Here is a 22,060-nt window from a genome sequence, read left to right as displayed (position 1 = left end):
ATATGTATTAAACACTGCACTCAAGAGATTGTGTTGGGACATTTTTCCTTTTTTTCCACATATTTTTCCCTTTTTGTGTTTTTTCATTTTTTTATATAATATATATTCACCATTATTATTTTTTTCATTTTTATTTGTTTTGTTAACCCCCCCCCCCCCCAGTTGTTTTCTTTTTTTTTTTTTTTTTTACTTTTTTCACTTCTGCTTTCCCCTTTTTTCTTATTTTTCCAGTTAAATTTTTTTTTTTTTCCAAAATAAGTTTTCCCCTTTTTCATTGATTTCTTTTTTGCCCCACTTTTCGTTTTGATTTATATTTTCCCCTTTTTTGTTTATTTTCTGTTGGTTTGATTTCTATCTATCTATCTATCTATCTATCTATCTATCTATCTATCTATCTATCTATCTATCTATCGCGTGTTGCTCGGAGTGACTCATCTCGCTCACAGACGAGCTTTGCAGAGTGGCAGGCAAGGCAGCGGCCGTGCTGGAGCGCTGTAGTCCGGGCTCAGGAGGGGGGAGATGGGCTGAGGCAGACGGGACAGACCCGACAGCACCGACACCGACGGCCGCTGCGCCTCAGCACGAACAGGAGCACCGACTTCGGTAAGCTTTCCTTGGCGGCACATTCACTCACTCGCCTCGGATAAAGTCCGTCGCTCCGTCCAGGGGAAAGTTAATAATTGCCGGAGCTGCTAACAGTTAGCTCGGTTCGGATCGAACCGTAAACTTCTCCCCGATGTTAGCTAGCTCCCCGTAACGACTCCCGCTGCTCCGCCGTCGCTCTTACCCGGTGAAATATTAACGCGTCAGGGCAAATTTTATTTTATTTTTTTTTACTATTTTTTTTTTTGCTATCGTTTCGCAAGTTTTTTGGTTTTTTTTGCTTTGTGTGCTAACATTGAGCTAACGTGAGGCGGTGAAGTTGAGGCCAGGCAGCTGCTGATGCTGCTCCCCTCTCACGTTGTTGTGCTCCAGTTTCTTCATCCACCATGGCGGCTCGCTCACTGGGACGGCGGTTTATTAATTTGAAGCAGTTTGTGGATCGCATTTCTGTGGCGATCGGGGAACCCTGTCCAGCCCCATGACATGTCCCAGCTGACCTGCCGTGACCCGAGAGCCCATCCCAGCCCTGTCTCACCTGCACGAAGGCACCTCGCTCCTCGCTTCCTCTCCACATCTCATCCCAACCAGCAGGATAATTATTACTGCTGCGATTATTTTGAGGGTGTGAAAGCACGTCAAGACTGGTGAGGCAGTGAAATGTTCCATATCAGGGAATCCATTCAACATCTGCGCCTCTAAAATATCTCTTCCTCACCTGGGCCATGTGGAAAAGAGTATTGAAAACTCGTGTTGTATTGCTTAGATTGTACTCCAATACAAATCGCATGTATTGTCAACAGGAGACGTTCAATTCAAATCACGTGCTTAAGATGTTTCTGTTAAGATAATTAGTTAAAAGAAATGCTGATCAAAAAGTTTGACTATTAATCAGTGATTTATAATGCAAATTAGGGGTGTCAAACACATGTATTTTATTCAACCAGTAAAAAACACATTGAGGCCGATATCTCTTACGATATATTAATATAAACGATCTGCGAAGTTAAAAAGTGCTGATTTTGTAAACCGATTGGAGTGAAAGTGCAACATTTAGATATTAAGGTGCATTAGTTCGCTTCACTGTAAAATACTTTTAAAACACAAACACTTTTCAATAAAAGAACCTCCTGTACATGTTGGGTCAGGGGCCACATACAGCAGTTTCATCTTGAGTGGGCAGGACCTGTAGAGCAATGCCATAAAATAACCTTTAAATAATAGTTTTTCTTTGAAAAATGTTTATTTAAAAAAAAAAAACTTTAATGATATCTTCTGGCGCAAACTGCAGAGAAATGTCCCCAAAAGACATTCTCCTACAGCTGTTGCATTATGTATGTTTAAAAAAAAAAAAAAAAAGCCCTGACAGCATGGCTTTGAGACCAACAAGATATTTATTTTTCATGGTAGAAACACCGATGTCTCACTTAAGAATTTTGTAAAAAAAAAAAAATATCTAGCCTTTCTTTGAAATGTTTTCTATTTGCTTGTTGGTTTAGCGGGACGGATTGGAGACTCTTTGCAAGCCGATTTTTAACCTTGTGTTTTACACCCCTTGATGTAAGTAGGGAAGTAGATTATATGCCCTTAAGTTTGAGTAAAATTACATACTTTGGAGGGTACGACTACAGTACAGCTGATTTAAATTACTTCCTAATTATAGTAATTTTAGTATAGAAGTTGTTATTTTCACACTTGGTAAAAAAGAATCTATTTTCTTCTGTTTTCGTGTTCGATTATTGTAAAACAGAAAATCTATGAACAAGCACACAGCTCCTTCGTGTGAATCAATAGAGATGTTTGATTGTCCCACATCGTCTCACCCCAGAGCGATATAGGAGAGGGATGAATAGATTACTTTTCTTGCATTATAACTGGATGGATTCTTTTTTGAAACTATTAACAAATGTAAGCAAGTTGTTATGCGCTCGGGAGTTGTAATATAAACACTATAAATATGAAAAAAGTAGCAATTTGTGTCTTCAGATTGAATCGCCTTCATTTAATCCACACATTTATTTCTTTTTTGGAGGCTGCTGAAACACTACCCAAGTACAGCAGCGATGCATTTCCTCTTGTTACATCGGCAAACACAAGCTTTCAGCTCGACAGTTGCTTTGTCCAGCTGTTGTCGTCCTTTTGAGGATCCAGCTGTGGTCTGAGGCTGTGTTGACTTGCCGCCCGTGCCGCGTGACCAGTTGGCCGCCATATGACGGCGGAGGAAAGCCTTTGGAGCAAATGCAAAGAGAGCGTTTACCTGGGGAGTGTTTGTCTTAGCAGGAAGTCAGCTGTTATCAGGCAGCCTTATCGTCACAGCTCGACCTTTACCCCGTCTTGTCTTCAGGTTGTCACTTTCTGCTTTTTCCGGACATTTATGCGGTTCATTTTCTTTTCCATCACATAGTAACTGGTCGTGTGAACTTCTTTTGGTTGCCGATGACTCTGCCATAGATGCACGTTTTCCTCTGCAAAATGTTTGTGCCACTAAAGTGTGTCAGTCGGATTGTTTATTGCTGCTGGAGCGAATAGGCTTCATACTGTCCATCCTGTTATGAACTATTGAGGATATGATTTCACTATTACAAGAAGGAAGCTTGACTACATTGAGTGTCCAGAAGTAAAACGGATTAAAATCGGTGGTTGTGTTTCGCTCTTGTTTATTGTTTCAGGATCCCCATTGGCTGCCACAGTAGTGACGACTATTGTTCTTGAGGTCCAGTAAAGTCATACATCAAAAGATCATAGATCACTGATAAGATCCAGAAACTTATCCAGCACACGTTTAATACAGACATGAACAGCTGAAACCAGAGCAAAAACCAAAACGCCATATTGCTCTGAACAAAATCCAAATGGATGCAACATGTTTTCCTTATTCACAGATGCTGTCTTTAGTTTTCTTTTCAGAGCTGCTTTGCTACTTTCGAGAATTGTTTGTAGTGTACGGCTCTTCAGAGAACTATTATCTTCAGTGCATTGGTTCTTGGCGAATGTAGGGTGGAACTCCAGCTTGTCTGGTGTTACAATCATCTCGCTTACATCAAAATATTGTCCCATGTAGACACCATATCTAAGGTATTCTCACCAGGTATGACCTGTTCCATGTTTATGTGCCTTTCCCTGGTTGCCTTGCCATGTAACCATATCAGTGTGTATCCTTGAAAACGGTAAAGTAAGGTGTGCCTGGTTTCCTACATTATGTTTGCAGCTCAAGTCCTGCACATCATTTTATTCCCAGGATCACTGGACTCTACAGAGACGTCTCTCACATGACTCTCGGTATTGTCAGAGGCGACGATCGCGGCGCAGCACAGTGTTGCGCCTTTCTTACGCCTGCGTGTCAATTGGGATGACTCGGTTAGATGCGGCGTCTAACTGAGACGCTCTCAGCCCAGACTCCATGCACAACAACCGGGCCTTTTGTCCTTCCCCGGCCCCTCGTCCACCCACACAGTGCTCATAATGTTCTGGAGAAAGAGCGTCTTTATCTCCGGCCTTCCGCGGACTCGTCTCGCGCGCATATTTTCGTCTCGGTCCAAGAAGACGGCGGTTTGAAACGGGCTAACGCGACAATGTGCCTACAGTGACACAGTGCGCCCACCCACACAGGCTTTGACATTGAGATGGGTACACTTAAGCACGTAGGAGGACCGAACAGATGGACTGCAATCATTTACTCTTGTGTTGATTAACGGAGCGCTGTAGGTTTTAGCAGGTTAAATATTACAGACCTCCTCCGAACAGCTCCCCGGGGTGTTTTGTGTTTTCTCTTTGTGTTGAACAGGCCTGAGCTCAGTGGTTGAATTTTTTTATTATTTTTTTTTCATAAAATTTTTCTGACAATGCTCGAGCGGGTGCTCAGCTGTGAAGAGAGAGGGAGGGAGGGAGGGAGGGGACAGAAGGGGCTGGCCAGAGGCTTGCCAAATCGGATGAGAGAGCAGTTGGGGTGGAGAAAGTGAGGAGAGGACGCCGAAGGAAGGGAGAGAGCGAGCCGGGATGAGTGGAGGAGGTCGGAGAGAAAGTGACAGTGTGGAGTTTGTGTTACACAGGAGGGAAAAAAGGAGGGAAAGAGGGAGAGCCAGTGGGTGAGGCTGATGTAAAAGGATAAAGGCAGGGTTGTGGTATGTGTCACATGATCCCCGCTCCCTGGCTGTAGCCTGGTGAGCTCCAGGTGGCAGACAAACCACAGATACAGTACAGAAACGGAGCGAGGGGGAGCAAGGCTCATCATTAACGCCACTGAAAATCCTCCTCTGTGCCCGGAAGGATTTCTTGCAGGTCCCGCTTCGGCCCCCATCCACACACACACCGCCCCCGCTCTCCCCCCTCGCTCCTCGTTCTGCACTCCCGGACCGCGCAGGCCGGGGAATGTCCCGGCGGCGAGATGCCTTACGTGGACCGGCAGAACCGCATCTGTGGCTTTCTGGACATCGAGGAGAATGAGAGCAGTGGCAAGTTCCTGCGCCGTTACTTCATCCTGGACACACAGCAGGGGAGCTTGGTGTGGTTCATGGACAACCCACAGGTAATTACACCCTTAGCTTAGCTTGTAGCCTTCGATCCACTCTGCACACAGGCGAATGAAAATGTTTCTTTGGTTGACAGGAATCGAATTGAAGACAAATACATGACAGACAATTGTGAAGCTCTTGAGTTGAGATTACTAACTCCGTTCACTTATTGCGCACCTCTCTACATTCATTACAGCCACAACATTAAGTTTGTTCCCAATGTTTCCTTCGCCAGACGTGGTTGCAAGGATGTTGGAGCTTGTAATTATGTGATCGGATCCGACAGAATTGGGAAGCAGGTATTACAGATGCAGGAGTGTCTGCTGTGGGTGTAAATCATTCAAAAGGTGGAGAGAGTGAACGTGTTTCAGTCCTAAACATGCAAGTAGCTTTTCAACTCGCAAGGGTTGTCGGTATGAAACCGCGAAGTCCGCAGCAGGTATTTGCATCGATCACAGTGCTGCTCATTGTCGTTTGTTGTTAACACTTTCCACAGTCTTGGTCTCAATTTGTGCATCGCGCCGCATTTGTTAGTGCACTGTTACATTAAGTATTCATAAATGATGTAGCTCAGGAGAAGATTTTAAATAATTCATCAAGTCCCTTTCTTTTTATAGATTGTGAAATTGTTAAATTTTAATGACGTTAAATCTGGATCTCCTAGTTTCAGACGTACAGCAGGGGGCTGAAATTAACTACCGTGAAGCAAAGCCAATATATGCTCTGCTTTGCTTCTAATGCCGACTTGTTTTGAATTAGTATAAAACGGAGAGAGCTCTTGTCTTGATTACATTTGTTGTGTGCTCGTCACATTTGTTTCCACAGAACCTGCCGATTGGTGCAGACTGTGTCGGTTCGCTTAAACTCACCTACATCTCCAAGGTAAGGCCATATTACGGCAAACCTTTTTTCCAGCACTCGCGTGACAAAGATTATGCATAAATAGAATATTTTTTGCAGTTTTCAGTTGAACATGGAAGGTAATAATCATGAGCTTTGTCCTCCTTCAGGTCAGTGATGCCACCAAGCTGAGGCCAAAAGCAGAATTCTGTTTTGGTAAGAAAACTGAAAAATCACAGTTTGGCTGTGTGCTTTTAATTTGTTAGCATTGGAAACACCAATGCAATACTTTTCTAGAGCAGTATGGTCACAGGCTTTATTTATCTGTGTAACTTAAAAAAAAAAAAAAAAAAGTTTTCCCCACATGGGTAGGCTGCCAGCAGGCTGTGTGATTGGCATGGATAGAAATCTCATATTCCTCTTAAAGAAATGCAGAATGAATCGCTGCATTCTGGTGCAAATCCGCTGTAATATCCTGAAGGAGAAACCTTAGTTGTCCTCGTCTGCCACTTTGCCCCAGTCAAGCACTGTGCTCCACCTATTCTCTTCTCTGCTGACCAGGCAGCAGTTTAACACTGTTTAGTCAACACATAAAGATGCAGGCGGCTGCAGCAGTTAATGATCTGAGTCAATGCTGGCAGGTTCGACCACTTTAGAGCCACTGGTGCATTTGAGGGTTGTTTAAAAATATGTCAGCCTTCATGACCTCTAATCCTCACTAATTAAAAAAAAAAAAATTGGATGATCACAGATGTATTCAATGTTTTGTGCTTTCCGAATCTACTTCTTCACGTACAAGAGGTTTGTTTGCATAGCAATTCAGCTCCATACGTCACTATGGGAGCAAGGATGAGTACATTAATAACTTTTCGGGCTCACAAGAATGTCATCCAAGCAAAAAGCTGCCAAAAGACACAAAGAATGCTGTTAAAACATAGCCAGCTGTGTTAATACAATCATAATCATTTCCTACCCTGGCAGCACGAGTAGCTCTCACTGTAACAACTCAAATAAACAAGTACAAACTTCAGAGCAGTCGCTAAGCTTACCACAATATTTGAATGTGCGCGTTGCAGGCGCTACATTGAGACAAAAGGGGACTTTGCTGACATTTTATTTGTATAGCGCCAATAATCACACGACATTGTCATCTCAAGGCACTTTTACTGGGTATAACCCAACTATTCCACACGAGCAAGCATAGACAACGGTAGAAAGGATAAACTCTCTTTTAAGAAACCTTAGCAGAACCCGGAGGGCGATGTTAGTAGCATTTAGTAGTGAAACATGGTGGTGGAGAAAGGAAAGCGGCTCAGTGCGGTAAAGGTCTCACAGCTGTCTAAACCTGAAGCAACTTAACCATAAAATGGTCCATGGTGGCATGAACAAGCCCCAACTGTAAGATTTATTAAATACAGAAATCGTAAGCTTATCCTTAAAAGTAGAGACTGTCAGCCTCCCTAACTGAAACTGGAGCCTGATGGCTGAACGTCTGCCTCCCGTTCTACTTGGTAGGTCAGCACTCTGAGAACGAAGTGTTCTTCTGGGGTAACACGGTGCTAATAACTCCTTACGATATGATGGGGCCTGCTTGTCGAGAGGTTTTTAAGAATTTCAAATTTTATTCTAGGTTTGACAGGAAGAAGGAGAATGGAGAAGCTAATATTGACGTGACGTGATCTCTCCTGTCCCTGTTTTCACTGCAACATGTCTAATCAACTCAGCATTTATCCGGACACTCTGAGAATAGGGAATCTCAATAGCCTACACTGGAAGCAACAAATTCGTAGATTAATTTTTTTTTGTCAGTCTGACTCAACGTGGGGGAAAAAAGCAGTCACACCAAGCCAAACAATAAGTCAAAAATCACTCCTTGGTTTTTCATAGTGGTGCTGGGAGTCAAAGTAATACTATCCATATGTTTAGATCATTTGGCTCTCAGATGTTTTGGGCCAAATATAATAACATGCCTCATACAGGCTTTTATGTCTTAAAGCCAAGCTCCCAATTTGACAAGTTGATTAGTATCATCTGCGTTCAATGGATTTGTCTTGTCAAATCTATTGAAAGTGAATGTCGTGTTTCCGAATAACACTCCCTAACGCAGTCGTGTATAATGTAAAAAGTGGATGTCCTAACACAGAACTCTGTGGAACTCCATGGTTACATTCAATCTTACCTGATGAGTGGAGCCTTTGTGACGTACGGTTTAAACCACTTCAGAAACATTACTGAATTCATACAATACAAGACCAATGTACTGTTACGTTTGTTTACGCATATTTAAAAATGAAATCAAGACTAGTAGCGTAAGTTAGTGTGACCTCGCTCGGCCAAAAAAAAACTGCTCGATCGTCCAGCTTCTGACGCATTGGCCTCTCTCCTACAAGTTACCGTTCAAAAGAAATGACTGTACCAGATTATGCCCGGAGGGAAATGACATTTCATCAGGTCATTGTTCATTATCTCCTCTCTTTTTCTTGCGTCCCATTCAATGGCAGGAAGCACTCGCGTTAGCCACGGTGGACGTGTGAGTGCGGCCGTTTGTGTGTGTGTGTCTGGCCGTGTGCACACCAGTTGCCTCGTTGCGTTCTCGACAGGATGTTGACATCCTAATTGGAACCTGATCCGGAGACGTATGAAGTTATTTTTGAACGGTCTTTTGTGGGCCACATGTTGCAGCGATTTCTATGAATCCCGCTGCTGCAGTTCAAAGAAGAGATGACAATGGGAAAGAAATGTTACATTTATTATGAGGAGGGGGAGGGGGGGAGGAGACACGATTGCGTTCCGTGATGGATGATGGTGTGTGTTCCGTGCTGGGAAATTGAGAGAGAGCCGCAGCATTTGAGTGAACTTTGGGCACTTGGCTGTATTTCCCAGCAGCATGGATTGTTTTGTGGTGTGCTAACTATGAGTCAGATGCCCTCTCTCCCAGATTGGTCATCCCGGCACTCGAGAGACCCCATTAAAAAAAAAAAAAAAAAAAGAGTGCAGACTTGCAGGGCTGGACCAAGCACATCGCCAGAAACAATGATTTCCATTGTGCCAAGAGTTTGCCTTGTGAATTTCACAGCTCGGCCCCTTCACGTTGACCAGTCCAGATTGAAAGCAATTTATCGTTCTGGTGTTGAAAAGACATGATTTCAGCTGCAGAACTCAAGGATTTCTGCCCCTTTGAGTCTTTTCAGCTCCCATATCCTGATCCATAGCTAATCGGCGTGTGATTAAGAAAGAGTTTTTGCTCTTCTTCATGAGTGTGGAAAAGTGCGAGAGTATTTGGTGACTGGTTGTTGTGAAGGCTGAAGCAGCTGAATCTCGCTGTGTGTGTGTGGGAGAGCTTCCAGACAAATGTGTGGCGAAGCGTGAATTCTAACATACGTCACCCTTTTTTTTGTACAAGGAAAACCGAAAAAAAAGTATTTTGATGCTTCATATTTGTACTTCAACTGTGTGGGATTCAAATTATCCACAGAATGAATCCCACTACTTAAGCCTGACTGTGACGGAAGGAGGCCCGAATATGCTTTCACTTTTCCTATTGTTTTCTGTTTTTTTTTTTTGTTTTTTTTATGATCTCTTAGTCATCAATGCCGGGATGAGGAAGTTCTTCCTGCAGGCCAATGATCAGCAGGACCTTGTAGACTGGGTCAACGCTCTCAATAAAGCCACCAAGATAACCGTAAGAGAAACGCGCATCACTGCACACTAACCCCGCTGCGCCGACCTGTTTCTTTCTGAAGTATGTTTATCACTGGGGGGGGAAACCTATTTCTTCCTGCTCTATTAAAATCAATGAAAGGACTGTCAAGACACGAGATGGAGGGTGAGTCAGAGTGTGACTAACCGGATGCTGTGTTCTTGGACTGATTTCTGGGGTAAAGGGCTGTTTCTATTGTTCTCCATGAAGCTTTAAACATGCAGAAAGGAAATGGATAAAACATGTTGGACTTATCAAAGGCATATAGAAAACTCCATATATCGACTGTGGAGGACGGGGTTTTCTTCCTCTCCAAACTATGAATTGCACAACGGCTTCTGACAACCATGTCTCGTTGATTAATTAGTTTTTTTCTTCTTATTTTGTAAGGTGCCAAAGTTGTCTGATGGCCAGCAGAACTCTGAGAACCAGAAGTCTTTGCCAGACGTCGTCGGGCCCAAGAAACAAGTCTCCTATAAGACCGAGATCATTGGAGGCGTGCCCATCGTTACCCAGACGCAGGTTAAACATGTTTACTTGTGCTTTGCCACACACTGTTTTTGCACATGAGGTCACACTTTTACGGATGACAGGTTGAAAATGATTGATTCTCATTCCTGTGGCACATTGATGTGCCCACGAAAGCGAAATGTTTCACCTTTCATCAGTCATTCATGAAACAAAACAGAGCACCTCCGGGGGGAAAAAAAAAAAGCCGCAGCCCTCAACCGAAAGTACAAACTTCTTTTAACCCTTTTATATACTGTGTGGAGTTTTTTTGCATTTGCACTAAAAATACACAACAGGAGCAAATATTGCTTATAACATGTACCGTAACATACGTAAACTATTTTTTAAAGTGTTAAAATATATATTAAGAAGTACAAGGAAGAACAGGAAGTGCACAAAAAAATCTATCCTGTACAATATATTCACTTTTAAATATATATAAGTTTCGCTTGCAGCAAAGCACAACCGTGACAATGTATGTAAATTGCCAATAATGTATTTCAGTTTGAAAACTCCGGTTTTATTTTGGTTTTTAAAACTTGGCGGAGTTTGCAAGTACTCACTGTGTGTGCGCTTTTCTTTAGTTTTTTTTGTGATGCTCTACTTTCCTCCTGAAATGCTAAACCAGTCATTTGGATCTAATTGATTCCTTTAATCTGGACGGGTGATTATTGTGTTATCTCCCCCCAGCATGAAGGTGGTGACGGTGCAGACCGCGCAGAGCGTGAAGCCATGCATCGCTCTCACAGCCAGCTGCCGTACTTCCTGGGTCGGCCAGCTCAGGAGCACACCGTCATCAAGTCGGGCTACTGCGTCAAGCAAGGGGCTGTGGTGAGTGCCGGCCATTGTGGCGAGTTTGTGGGTTGATTAGATTAAAAATTTTGCCTTCTGCTGCCCGACTGAAAAGTCCTGCAATTCAATTCAGGTGCTCTCCTTTAAAAATGAATCTGCAGAATTATGATCACCAATAAGGCTACAATCAATTATTATTTTTTTTAATCTACAAATACAACTTACTTTCTGTAATAGATATGTGAATATGGCCTGAAAATGACACAAAACGTCTTTTTTCCCCCTCCTTTTTCTTTGCAGATGAGGAACTGGAAGCGACGATACTTCCTCCTGGAGGAAAACTCCATGAGTTACTTCAAATCAGATTTGGTAATTAAGCGATGCGATTATGTGACGCGTCGCACGAAACGTATTTTTAATTTCTCATCGGCTTGGGATTTGATTCACGCCCGTCAGTCTGAGGTGCAGCGGGAGAAAACGTATGGTCCCGGGTCTCGACACGTTTTCTGTGGAATTCAGTGTGTTCGCTTCACATGTCTCGTCATGCATTACCCCACCGCGTGCACACACACACACAAACACACACACACACACACACACAGGCGGTCCTTCCACTGCATGCCCCACAGCCTGTCCTTGCCCTTATTTAACAACTTTATCTGTCTATTCGGCTATCAACAGGGCCCAAGGGCACAGACTCACTGTCTACTCCATCAAATAGACCGGTCAAGAAAGTTACAGCCATCAGTGCTTTTTTTTTTCTTCCCCAAGTCATGTTGTTTGCCATCTGCTTTGAGGAAAGTTAACTTTCTCCCCTTCCTGTGAAGCAGAGAACAAACTCAGGATGTCGGCCCCATATTAAAGCAGCGTTCTCAGGAGGGGGGGGAGAATCTGCAATACCAATGCGAGGAATAATATTTGGTCTGTGGAATGACCTGTTGTTTGTGTTTACCTCTAGGAGAAGGAGCCTTTAAGAATGATCCCACTAAAGGAAGTTCACAAAGTCCAGGAGTGCAAACAGAGGTATTTAACATGTCCTGACATTCTCTCCATCGTACAAAAACGCCTTTGTCCCGGAGAATCCCGGTTCAGCTTTTTCTGATGCAGATGAAGATGTAGATGAGATGAATATGACCCGACTTGTTTTTCCCCACCGTTGTTGCAGTGACATCATGATGAGAGATAATCTATTCGAGGTCGTCACAACATCCAGGACGTTTTACATCCAGGTAAGAGATTTTCTTTTGACGGTTGGAATGTGGCAGAGACTTGTACACGTATTCACAGTGTTCAGAAATGTTAGTGAACTGTGAATTCTTCTTCTTTTTTTTTCTCTCCCCCTCTTCACTAGGCTGACAGTCCAGAGGAGATGCACAGCTGGATCAAGGCTGTTTCAGGGGCCATTGTGGCCCAGCGGGGGCCTGGAAGGTCTGCTGCCACAGTATGTATAAATGCACTACAGCACCACAAAACCCCCTGTGGTGAGGCGGCATTAGCAGAGAAACAACTTTACCCAGATTGGCCTTTGGTACAGGAAAAGTCGACCCCATAAAAGCGTGGCTACTTTATTAAAGATTGGGCTAAATAATAAAAATGCAGAGGTGAGGGAGTTTGTGTGGATTTTTGGGGTGGGAGATTTGTAAGCGTGTTGCATGAAAGAATTCTAGTTTATTTGCACACAAAAAACAAGACAAAATCAAACTGCAGGAAAAGAAAGAAGCCAAATGGACTTGAAGGGAATGCTCCTCGTCAATAAACGATGCTGAACATTAATGAAAATAAAATGTAGAAAAGGAACAACATGTAGCGAAAACTAGCAAACGAGTTAATAGACAGTGTCGCCTGAACAACGTAACTCAGAATCAGTGAGGTGCTGTTTGTACGGGAGATAATTTAATACTTTAGCTTCAAAGAGCATTTTAATTCATTTGTCTGTAGAACTTCCGAGTTTGTCTGCGAGACTTGATAAAAAAACGTTGATGCGTGGGAGGTACGACAAAGTGACAGCTGCAAGTCTTGGGTTCTTCGTTTGGTCGGTGGGGAAAGAATAAAAAAAATGTTTAAATGTCAAAATAAATCTATATATGAATATTAATTTGTAGAGTATTAATCGATGGAATTGGTAAAAGTGTAAACTTTCTAAACAGAAGTGCAGTTGACTTTTGACTACTGGAATATGAGATAATTCTTGGAAATCTTAATCAAGTCAAGAAAGATGTGAATCAGCCCACACAATATATTTACAATATGTGAGCCTTGGATATATTAACACATTAGGCACGACTTATTTACTGTAATAAAACTTAAGCCAGACCCTTGTGCGTTGCACCCTGGATGGCCGTTAATAGTGAAAGCCTCTTCATTAGAGGCGGTTAAAGACTAAACGTTGACCTAATGGCTCACTTCCTGTGTGAAAATAACATTTGAGACATCCGGTGGTCGAAAACCGCCTCCTCGGGACTTAATTGAGTTGTTTCAAATTTCAGTATTATTTTTTTTTTAACTGTCTTATTCTCACATGAGCTCTCATTTAGTAATCTTTGCCCCTCCAACAGCGAATCATGGTTTCAAAGTCCCGCAGAGAAAGTAGCTCCCCCGTTTTGCATATTTTGCCCCTCATTATCATGCAGTTTGATCAACTGCTTTTATCTTTCATGTTGAACTTGACTCATGCCATCTTTTCATTTTCCTCATCACCACCTGCTGGGGAGATTTTTTCTTTTTTTTTCTTCTTTTTTTAAAGAAGTGGTAACTTTCGATATTTGACAGCCACGAGAACACCGAGGATAGAAAATAGAATAACGTGCAGCTGCACACAGACTATACCGAAACCAAATTTTAACCACGACGGGCAATCAGTAACCCCGTCGGTTTAGTCATCAATGGTTAAAAACGACCTTCGGAGTCGCGTCTGCAGAGGAATCGCGCTCCTCTGGATGAAATGGACTCTTTCTGCGTCACGTCCGATTCTCTACGGTTTCCTCTTTTGTCTTTCTTCCTTTCTCTCTGGCTTGTTTGTTCTCGACCTTTCTCTCTGTTGTCTTTTCATTTCTCTCTCTCTCTCCGTCACACACACTCCTCCTCCTCCTCCTTTCCCAGTGGACAGACCTTCCCATCTGCTCTAATCCTGCTTTGCACTGTGTTGTTGCAGATGCGGCAGGCCAGACGGCTGTCGAACCCCTGTATACAGAGGTATACATCCCGAATCGGGGAGTGCAGCAGCACGTATGTCAGCTCGTCTAAATCCCCCTTTTAAACTATAAGTTCATCTTTGTAATACTTTTTTTTTTCCCCCCCACTCACTGGCTGGCCTTTTTGGTTGCAGACATTACGAGAGCAGATCAGATCTGAACCACACATCTGATACTCTCCTTCTTTTCTTTTTTTTCCCCTCCTTTTTCCTTGTTTTTTTTTTTTTTTTTTTTTTTGCTGAGAACCAACCACACCCTGAATCTGGCTGTGATAACCCAACAAGCGCTCCTCCCTTCGTGCCCTCATCCTCGCAGCTTCTCTCATTCACTCCTCCTTTCCGCTCCCGTCTTCCTCCACCTTAAACATTCTCAGGTCCATTTTGGCTTTCTCGCAGTCAGACGCCGTCCTGCATGTGATGGCTGCCGCCAATCAGCATGTCACTTTAAATGGAGCACAACCTCAAGGTTTCCCCAAAAAATGTTGAAAAAAAAATCTTGCAGAAGCAGAAAGACACTTTCCAGCAGGTTTCAGGCGACCCGTGTAAAACCGCGGCTCCGGTTTAGCTTCGCTTCACTCCCCGAGCTTTTGCCTAGCTTCACCATAACTTTCAAAGCGTACGAATGTAAATACAAATGCTCTGTCCACGCTATCGGGGGGGAAAAAACACACACATCCACACACAAAAAAAACAAAACACATCCACTGACTGCATGAACGGCGTGATCAGCTTGAGCCTGTTTTCTCTCTGTGTGTGGTTCTTACGGTTCCTGACACTCCTTGTGTTTCTCTTTCCTCCGTGCCCTGTGATCTCTGCAGTCTGCTGCAGCTGTGTACCTGTCTTAGATGTGTGACATCCTGCTTGTCTCTCCTCCTCCCTCCCGTTCGCTGCCTGTATGTCGTCTCTCTTTCTTTCTCACACTCGGGGGGGATAATAACAAACCTGATTACACATTGCACTTCTTGTTTTTCCGTGTGACTCCGTTTTATAAGAACTCGCATATTGCTGAATCCACACGTCCAGAGCCGCTGGGTCAACTTTGTGTTTTGGGACACGCGTGTGAGAAATGCCTGCATTGTGGGTAATTTTCCATGTCGTCATGGAAAGAGATTATCTGATTGGATTGCCTGATTAAAATTCAGCACCAGCTTGACTTTGGATTCAACATAAATGTGTCTGTATGTGACTTTCATTCAGGTGTATTGTATCACTGTTTAATTCATTAAGCACCTTAAAGTCACTTTTCTTTTTTTAAAAGGAAATACATGCAACACAATAATTATTCATGACTCTCAAGGCCTTGTTTTAGATTCTAGTCTATATGATCAGTTTACGTCCATTATTCAGTAACAAACCAACTGAAACATAAAGACACGAATTCAGTTGTTCGGTTAAAGACATTCCTCCACCATGTATTGGATTGGTGAGACAATGACATTCTTCTCTTTAATGAGACATTATACAAGCACTATTTTGAACTTATAATATGGCACACCTGTAGAATAGTGTTCAATATACGTGATTTATATTTTTATTGTTTTAAGCTTTTTAAAAAACGGATTATAGAAGAATGTATATGTATGAACGCTGTATGAAGAGTAAACACATCAGAGTTAAATGTTCCAAATTGTACTTTTTAATGCTGATAGCCGCTCCATCGACGCCTCCAGGTCGCAGTATTTGTCTGACTAACTTTTCACTGGCTCCTCCTCTCTTGTTTACACCACATCTGCTGTGTGTTATCGTTTATCCTCATGCTTCTGTTTTGTTTTGTCGTTGTTGTCTTTTTCCAGAGATTGAAATCTGACAATGAAAAGCTGTGAATAATGAGCTCCAACCAACCACTGCTTCCTCCGCCACTCTGTTTGACCTCCTGTTGAGACTACCCAAACTAAAACCCCGCTGACACTACCCTTCCTGCTGCCACTACTACTACTACTACTACTGCTACTACTACTACTTCTTCTTCTACTACCATCATCTCCACTTTCTAGCAATGCTACATTCTTCAGCACCAACAACCTTCAAGCTGCATCAAAGCCCCACGCACTGGTGCTACTTCAAGTCTGTAACTCACTTTGTGCCGCGACTTAATCACGATTTAGCGTTTTAAAAGAAAATACAGACACTGGATGATGTTGGTCTTCTTCATCCCTGCTCTCTCTCTCCCTCTCTCTCTCTCTCTCTATGTTTGTGCTGCAGGAACACGGCAGCCGTTCCTCTTTCTACCGTAGCCCCGCGGGTCCCCCCGTCCCTCGCTCGCCCATATCTGCCATGCCCCCATGCTACCCAGAGTGGGGGGCTGCTGTCACGTGCGCCACACGCCCGCAGCCTGGCGTGGGACAGCGAGCACTTCATGAGCCTGCTGCCACGCCCCAGTCACAGCCACACGCCAGCACGCCTGTCCCTGCAGGAGACGCGCCTGGCCAAGTGACCTGCGAGCCGCCCGACACCGCCGCCACCACCACCGCCACCGACACCGCCGGCTCCGAGGAGTCGCCGTGGCGACGGCGGAGCAGCTTCGAGCCGCACACGTCCGAGGCGCTCCTCGACCTGGACGCCGCCGACCTGCCAGTGAGCGAGGTCTGACCCAGCGTCCGCACTCGCTGACCACGTGAACTTGGCGCTTAAAACAAGGCAGCGGTTGTTTTTGTTTTTTTTTGTTTTTTTCGTGGGGGGGGGGTCTTCGAACCAAAGCCGCATCAGAAACTCCTCGGGAGAGGATCGTGCTGGGCGGACTCTCAACTGCACTCCAGTGCCAAAGACGGTTTCCTCGCCCTCCCGCAGCCTGAACACTTCTCATCAACAGCGATGTTGTCCAAAACAAAAAAAAACTCCATGTGCTGATTAGAGTCGAATAATAGAGCTTTATTTTAACCTGTACAGGCACAACGTGTCCAGCGGTATTTATGGCAGGAGGATTTTGTTTTTTGTTTTGTTTTTTTTGTAAACCACTTTGTGCCAAGACAATAAGGGAGTTTTTAAGGGTGCAGGCTGGTTCCTCCTGTTTTCCAGACTGAGGTCGTGCATTTGTGTTTCCCTCCAGATGTACTAACACTAAACTGTGTGGTCCATTCATTGACGTAACACTGGATTTGTGTACTATTTCTGGCCAGTGATGCAAATTCAAAGTGGGATTCGACGACGAGATCGCAGACATTCAATAGTTATGTGTCTCCCGATGTACATAATCACGCAAGACCAAATGTATTGCAGTCACACTTTTTTTTTTTTTTACCATTTTTCAAAGATCTTGACTTGAATTTGTTGGGGGGGGGGGGGGGGGGGTGCACGGGAGCGTTCACATCAGTTCTTTTTGACTTTTTAGTTGAGCGAGTAGACGACTGTTAACGACCACGAGCTAATTTGTACAGTTTATCCACCTGAAATGAGAGTACTATGCAGAAGTGCACAAACAGAAGCAAGAGTGTCACTTCACAACCCGAATCAGATTTTTTTTTTTTTTTTTCAACCCACTACATTTCAGCCTGTTGGACTTGATGAACGATGCAGCGACTGCATTTGTACGCGTTTAGTAACTCACGTTTTGGAACAATACAGCGACGCGGGGTGAGACGTGGCTCCAGCACAGCTCAAAGACGACGCACGTCGCGCAAACTCTCCGGATCCGTTTATCCTCAGCCGATGTTTCTGTTGCATGCCACCGTTTTAATGTTTCCTCAGTTTGTCTCCCTGTTTATCTACTCTCTTTGGTTGTTGTTGTTGTTGTGTTTGCAGACTAGAAACAGATTTATTTTTTATATGCTTTTAGACGTGTCCTGCTCCTCTTGTAACTGTGTTCCCAAAGCAGTAGCAGACAAAATCCTCACGGTGTTTGTTTTAAAAAAGTCTCTCTCTCTCTCTCTCAAAACAAAATCCACACTAAGCTTTTCTTTCTTCTTCTTCTTTTTCGTCTTCTTTTTTTTTTTTTTAAGTGCCTGCTTTCTTTTATTTCAGCCCAACAAAGCCAAACTATTTCATCCCACCTTTACAGTCTGGTGTAATTGGTTTGAATTGTCTCTATTTATTCTGTGGATGACTTGAAAGAAATAAACACTGAAAATGTGCTCATGTTTCACTCTGCTGCTTGTTGGTGTTCAGAGTCTGGGATCGCTGTGGTGGAACATGAGCCGTTTCCAAAGCCTGGGAAGAACGAGAGCGAGAAGCTCGGCAACATTTTAGACTCCTCAGAGCTTCCTCTGCCCTCTTGTGGTTGAAAGGGAAAGCTCACTGGGCTCTCCTAAGTTTAGAGTTCAAATGTATCCCGTTTAAAGATTCCTGGACTCGTTTAAAAAAAAGAAAAAGAAGGGGGTGAAAAAAGCTGACATTACATACAATCGTGATCTGGATTTAAAATTCCAGGTGTAGTTTAATGTCTTAAACAGTCTCCACTCTTCTGTTTTACAGACCCGGACAAGTCTTTTTGTAGAGTTTAGAAAAATTGTTCAACTCTATAAAAAAATGAACCAGGTCTGTATTAAGGTTCAAGAAAAGAAAATTAGCCCAATGTTTATTTAGTTTTATATTAAGTTTGAACTTGATTTAAGCAATCATGGATTACTGGTGGCCCCATATTTTGTGGCCTGTGAGCCCCTTTCCTGTAAATTTTATATATATATATATGATTTTTTTTTTTTTTAAGAAATGGTTACAATAGAGGTAATTTTAAGCACATTTTATCATTTTAAAATTGAATGTTGAGTTTATTTTAAACTATCAAATTCACGCACGATAAAAAAATAAAAATGAATTGTCCTTTTCAATAAGTGGCTACCTTAATTCTCATAAATCTTTTTATGATCGGTATGCTCAGGCAGAGAGACTTACAGTTTTGCAGGACTCAAAAGAATAAAAGTGGCTCGTCTCCCAAATTTAAAGAGTCTGAAGAGGTGGTGCTTTGGTCTCGGAAATCACTTTTCAGAAAACACTTTCATGCGAGTTTCAGTTAACCTGAGACGGAAATAAAATTCAAGTATCTCGATTTTCTTTTCATGGCGCGCAGCCCTGCGGTCGACCACTCTACACATTTCCTCTCCAGCCCTGATAATAAACCCAGTCGTTCATCATCTCCTAATGAGGTACTCCTTATACACACTCAACCTTTGGTGAGTGAGAATCTGCGCAGATTGATGTACGAAGAGCTCTGGAAGAGAATCTGAATACTTGAATCCTCCCAAATCAGTCAGATAATAAGCATATGGACATTCCACACTGCAGACTTTGCTTCTACAGACAATTCACAGTTTGTGTCAAGTCACAGAAAGAGGAAATGGCATGATGTATTGCTGGATTATGGCCTAAAGCAGCAGATTATATGTTTACATCTACTGGCTCCTCTATGTATGGAGACTTCCGGCTCCTTATTGGACAACGCCAGACTTTGGTGTGGCTTCAGCTTAATGTTGGTCCTTGAGGAGCTCCGCTCGCTGTGGAGGGAGGCCTCAACCACACCTCAGCGGCGTCCATCTTGGGCTGTGTCCACTTCCCTCGGCTGGAGAATCCTTATGGATGAGGTTGTTTTTTATCTCCAGACTTTTCCCAAGGTTTCTCTCCCACGTGAGGCCCGGCGACGCCGTGTGTCACATCCACCAACAATGTGTGCCGTTAAAGATTTAAAAAAAATACTCTATAAATATATGCTGTGGTCAATGGTTAGGTTTTTTTTTGTTTTTTTTTACTCCCTTAAAAATAAACCAACCCCTTCATTTAGCTCAGTACTGTAAACCTATAGTCAATTCTGGATTATAGTCCACAATGTAAAGCACAGTCGGTTAACAGAACAAAAACGAAATAAGTCAAGTCATTGCAGTTTTTCTCGGTTGTAAAATTGAAAGTTATTCACGTCTTGATCTAAAGACCCCAAACCATTGCCGATGCAAGCTTTTATTCTCAAGGTCACGGAGCACTGGTGCCGTGAGTTCACAATTGAATGTCAATAATCTGCTTCGAAACACCGAGAGCTTCCAGAGATAACACTCACATATGAACTGAGCTTGCTCTCACTGTTCAGAACACTTTAAATTGTACTTTTAAGTTCACAAACCACAAAAGACCCACAAAATGTCTGAGTGTTCAATCTGTTTTCATTATTTTGAACATTCGCGGAACGTTTTTTTTTTTTTTAATGCTTCCCATGACCCAGTCTGCCACAAACCCCTTTATATGCCCCTCTCTCATTGCCTTCAGCAAACAGGGGCCGGTGTTACCCGGCACACCGCAGGATGCCACCTCTCCTTAAATTCACACGCAGCGACTTCAAGAGTTCATCCACCGAAAGCCATTAAAGCAACCCTGCACCCATAATTGATCACATTGTGTTGGAGGCGTTTTATGAAGCTGATTTATGGCTGCGGGGTTTATTGGTCTCCCGCTCTCGCACAGACTTCTAAATCACACAAGAGGTTTGCGGTTGTTGTGGCCAGCACTAAAGAGTGCTCTCTTAATAGTGGAAATGTGTGTCATTTTCAACAAACAATCAATATTTAGGATTATTTTGTGGCATTTCTTTAAAAGAAAATCCATTGCGGGGTAGCACATTAAGTTCTCCTTGATTGATTTACTCTTAAACCTGGCAGCCAGTGATTATAGATAATTATTGATAATCGGAGCATATGTTGTTTGGGTTCTTGCTGGCTGTGTGTGCGTGTGGGTGTGTTTGTGTGTGTGCATGTGTGTGCCTGCCTCATAATGAAGCAGATAAACAGAATTCCGTTAGCGTCAAATAGGCTGGTTATAGAGGCTGTTTTAACTCCTTCAAGCCCAACCTTTTCTTTCCCTTCATTGATTTTCTTAATTGGACTTAAGGCCCGTGTTGCAGTCCATAAGGGAGTAGTAAAAACTAAAACATTAAAAATAAACCGTAAGGAAGTAGGCCCACGGGGTGCGTGGAGGGCTGTGGAGCATGTAAAACATCTGGGGCTGCATGGCTTCTGCAACCTACCACTAATTATCTTCTCTTTTCCGCACTTAATTTCTATGGAAGTAATTAAATCAGCCTTTATATGAATACAAGTGAAAGCTCTGGAATGATCCCTGAGGTTGATTGCTTTCCTAAAGTGACCTTGACCACATCAACCCTCCTGAGAGAAGCAACAGGAAGGAGTACCTACTACTTTGGAGTATTTTCATGGAACTTTGTGCCACACTGAAACAAATATAGCACCACTTTCATTAAAAAATTATATATTTTCTATACAGCATATGATTTTCTAGAGAAACAGAAAATCATAGTAAGAGCAGAGCAGAGCAGAGAACACTGAATGGCGTAGTTACAATAGAGTCGAAATACTTTACAAACCCCTGGGTAAATTCTTTACATCATAGCTCCACACAGGAGTAGTTCAATTTCACCTATTTGTGAGAAGGTTCTGGAGGTTATGTTCTTCCTGTGTGTGCCTGGTTTCCCATTAAGCACTACGGTCTCCCCAAAATGTGCATTTAAGGTAAACTGTCATTCTATATTATAACAAAAAGTAAATACATAAAAAAAAGACCCAGTTTGACTTGCTTCTTGTTTACAAACGATTGCCTGGATGCTTCCTTAATGGTAAAACCATGTTTCTTCACTGAGGATATAAATATGTAATATAAGTTTATTTAACATTCAGATTTCGTTTGTTCTGGTCACTGGTAAGTTTCTGAGTCCAACCAATACATGTTTCCAACGTTAAGTTTCAGGAAGCGCAATCATCCATCCATCCATCCATCCATCCATCCATCCATCCATCCATCTATCTATCCATTCATTCATCCATCCATCCACAGTCTTCCGTTCCTCACGTCACATGAGTGCACCAATGGCCGGGCTTGTTGTGATTGTCCGGAATGAGTGTTGCCTTTCTATGAAGTCCTGCCAGGGAAAACGTACCGGCGCGTAATTGGTTGCGCGCAGTGGAGTTTCAGTTAAATGCCTCTCCA

General features: G+C 43.0%; 1 protein-coding gene across 2 annotated transcripts; it reads left to right on the top strand.

Moving 5' to 3' along the window:
- The first annotated feature begins 468 nt into the window (after positions 1-468).
- LOC308138240 (pleckstrin homology domain-containing family A member 1-like) lies at positions 469-17,358 on the top strand. 2 transcript variants are annotated; one of them, XM_080507293.1, is made up of 12 exons: positions 469-603; positions 4,867-5,125; positions 5,937-5,993; positions 6,122-6,167; positions 9,536-9,633; positions 10,042-10,173; positions 10,852-10,992; positions 11,254-11,322; positions 11,912-11,976; positions 12,119-12,182; positions 12,305-12,394; positions 16,346-17,358. In XM_080507293.1, the coding sequence occupies exons 2-12, from the start codon at positions 4,985-4,987 to the stop codon at positions 16,730-16,732; spliced, it is 1,290 nt and encodes a 429-aa protein (XP_080363419.1). In that variant the 5' UTR covers positions 469-603; positions 4,867-4,984; the 3' UTR covers positions 16,733-17,358. The 2 variants fall into 2 exon arrangements, with proteins under 2 accessions (XP_080363419.1, XP_080363418.1); XM_080507292.1 differs by lacking the exon at positions 469-603 and adding an exon at positions 14,105-14,178 and having other exon boundaries at positions 4,816-5,125; positions 16,346-16,701.
- The last annotated feature ends 4,702 nt before the right edge of the window (positions 17,359-22,060 follow it).

This window comes from Blennius ocellaris (assembly GCF_963422515.1).
Source record: "Blennius ocellaris genome assembly, chromosome: 13".
Lineage (NCBI taxonomy): Eukaryota > Metazoa > Chordata > Actinopteri > Blenniiformes > Blenniidae > Blennius > Blennius ocellaris.
Note: the sequence above shows the minus strand (reverse complement) of the source record. Positions and strands in the feature narration are given on the sequence as shown.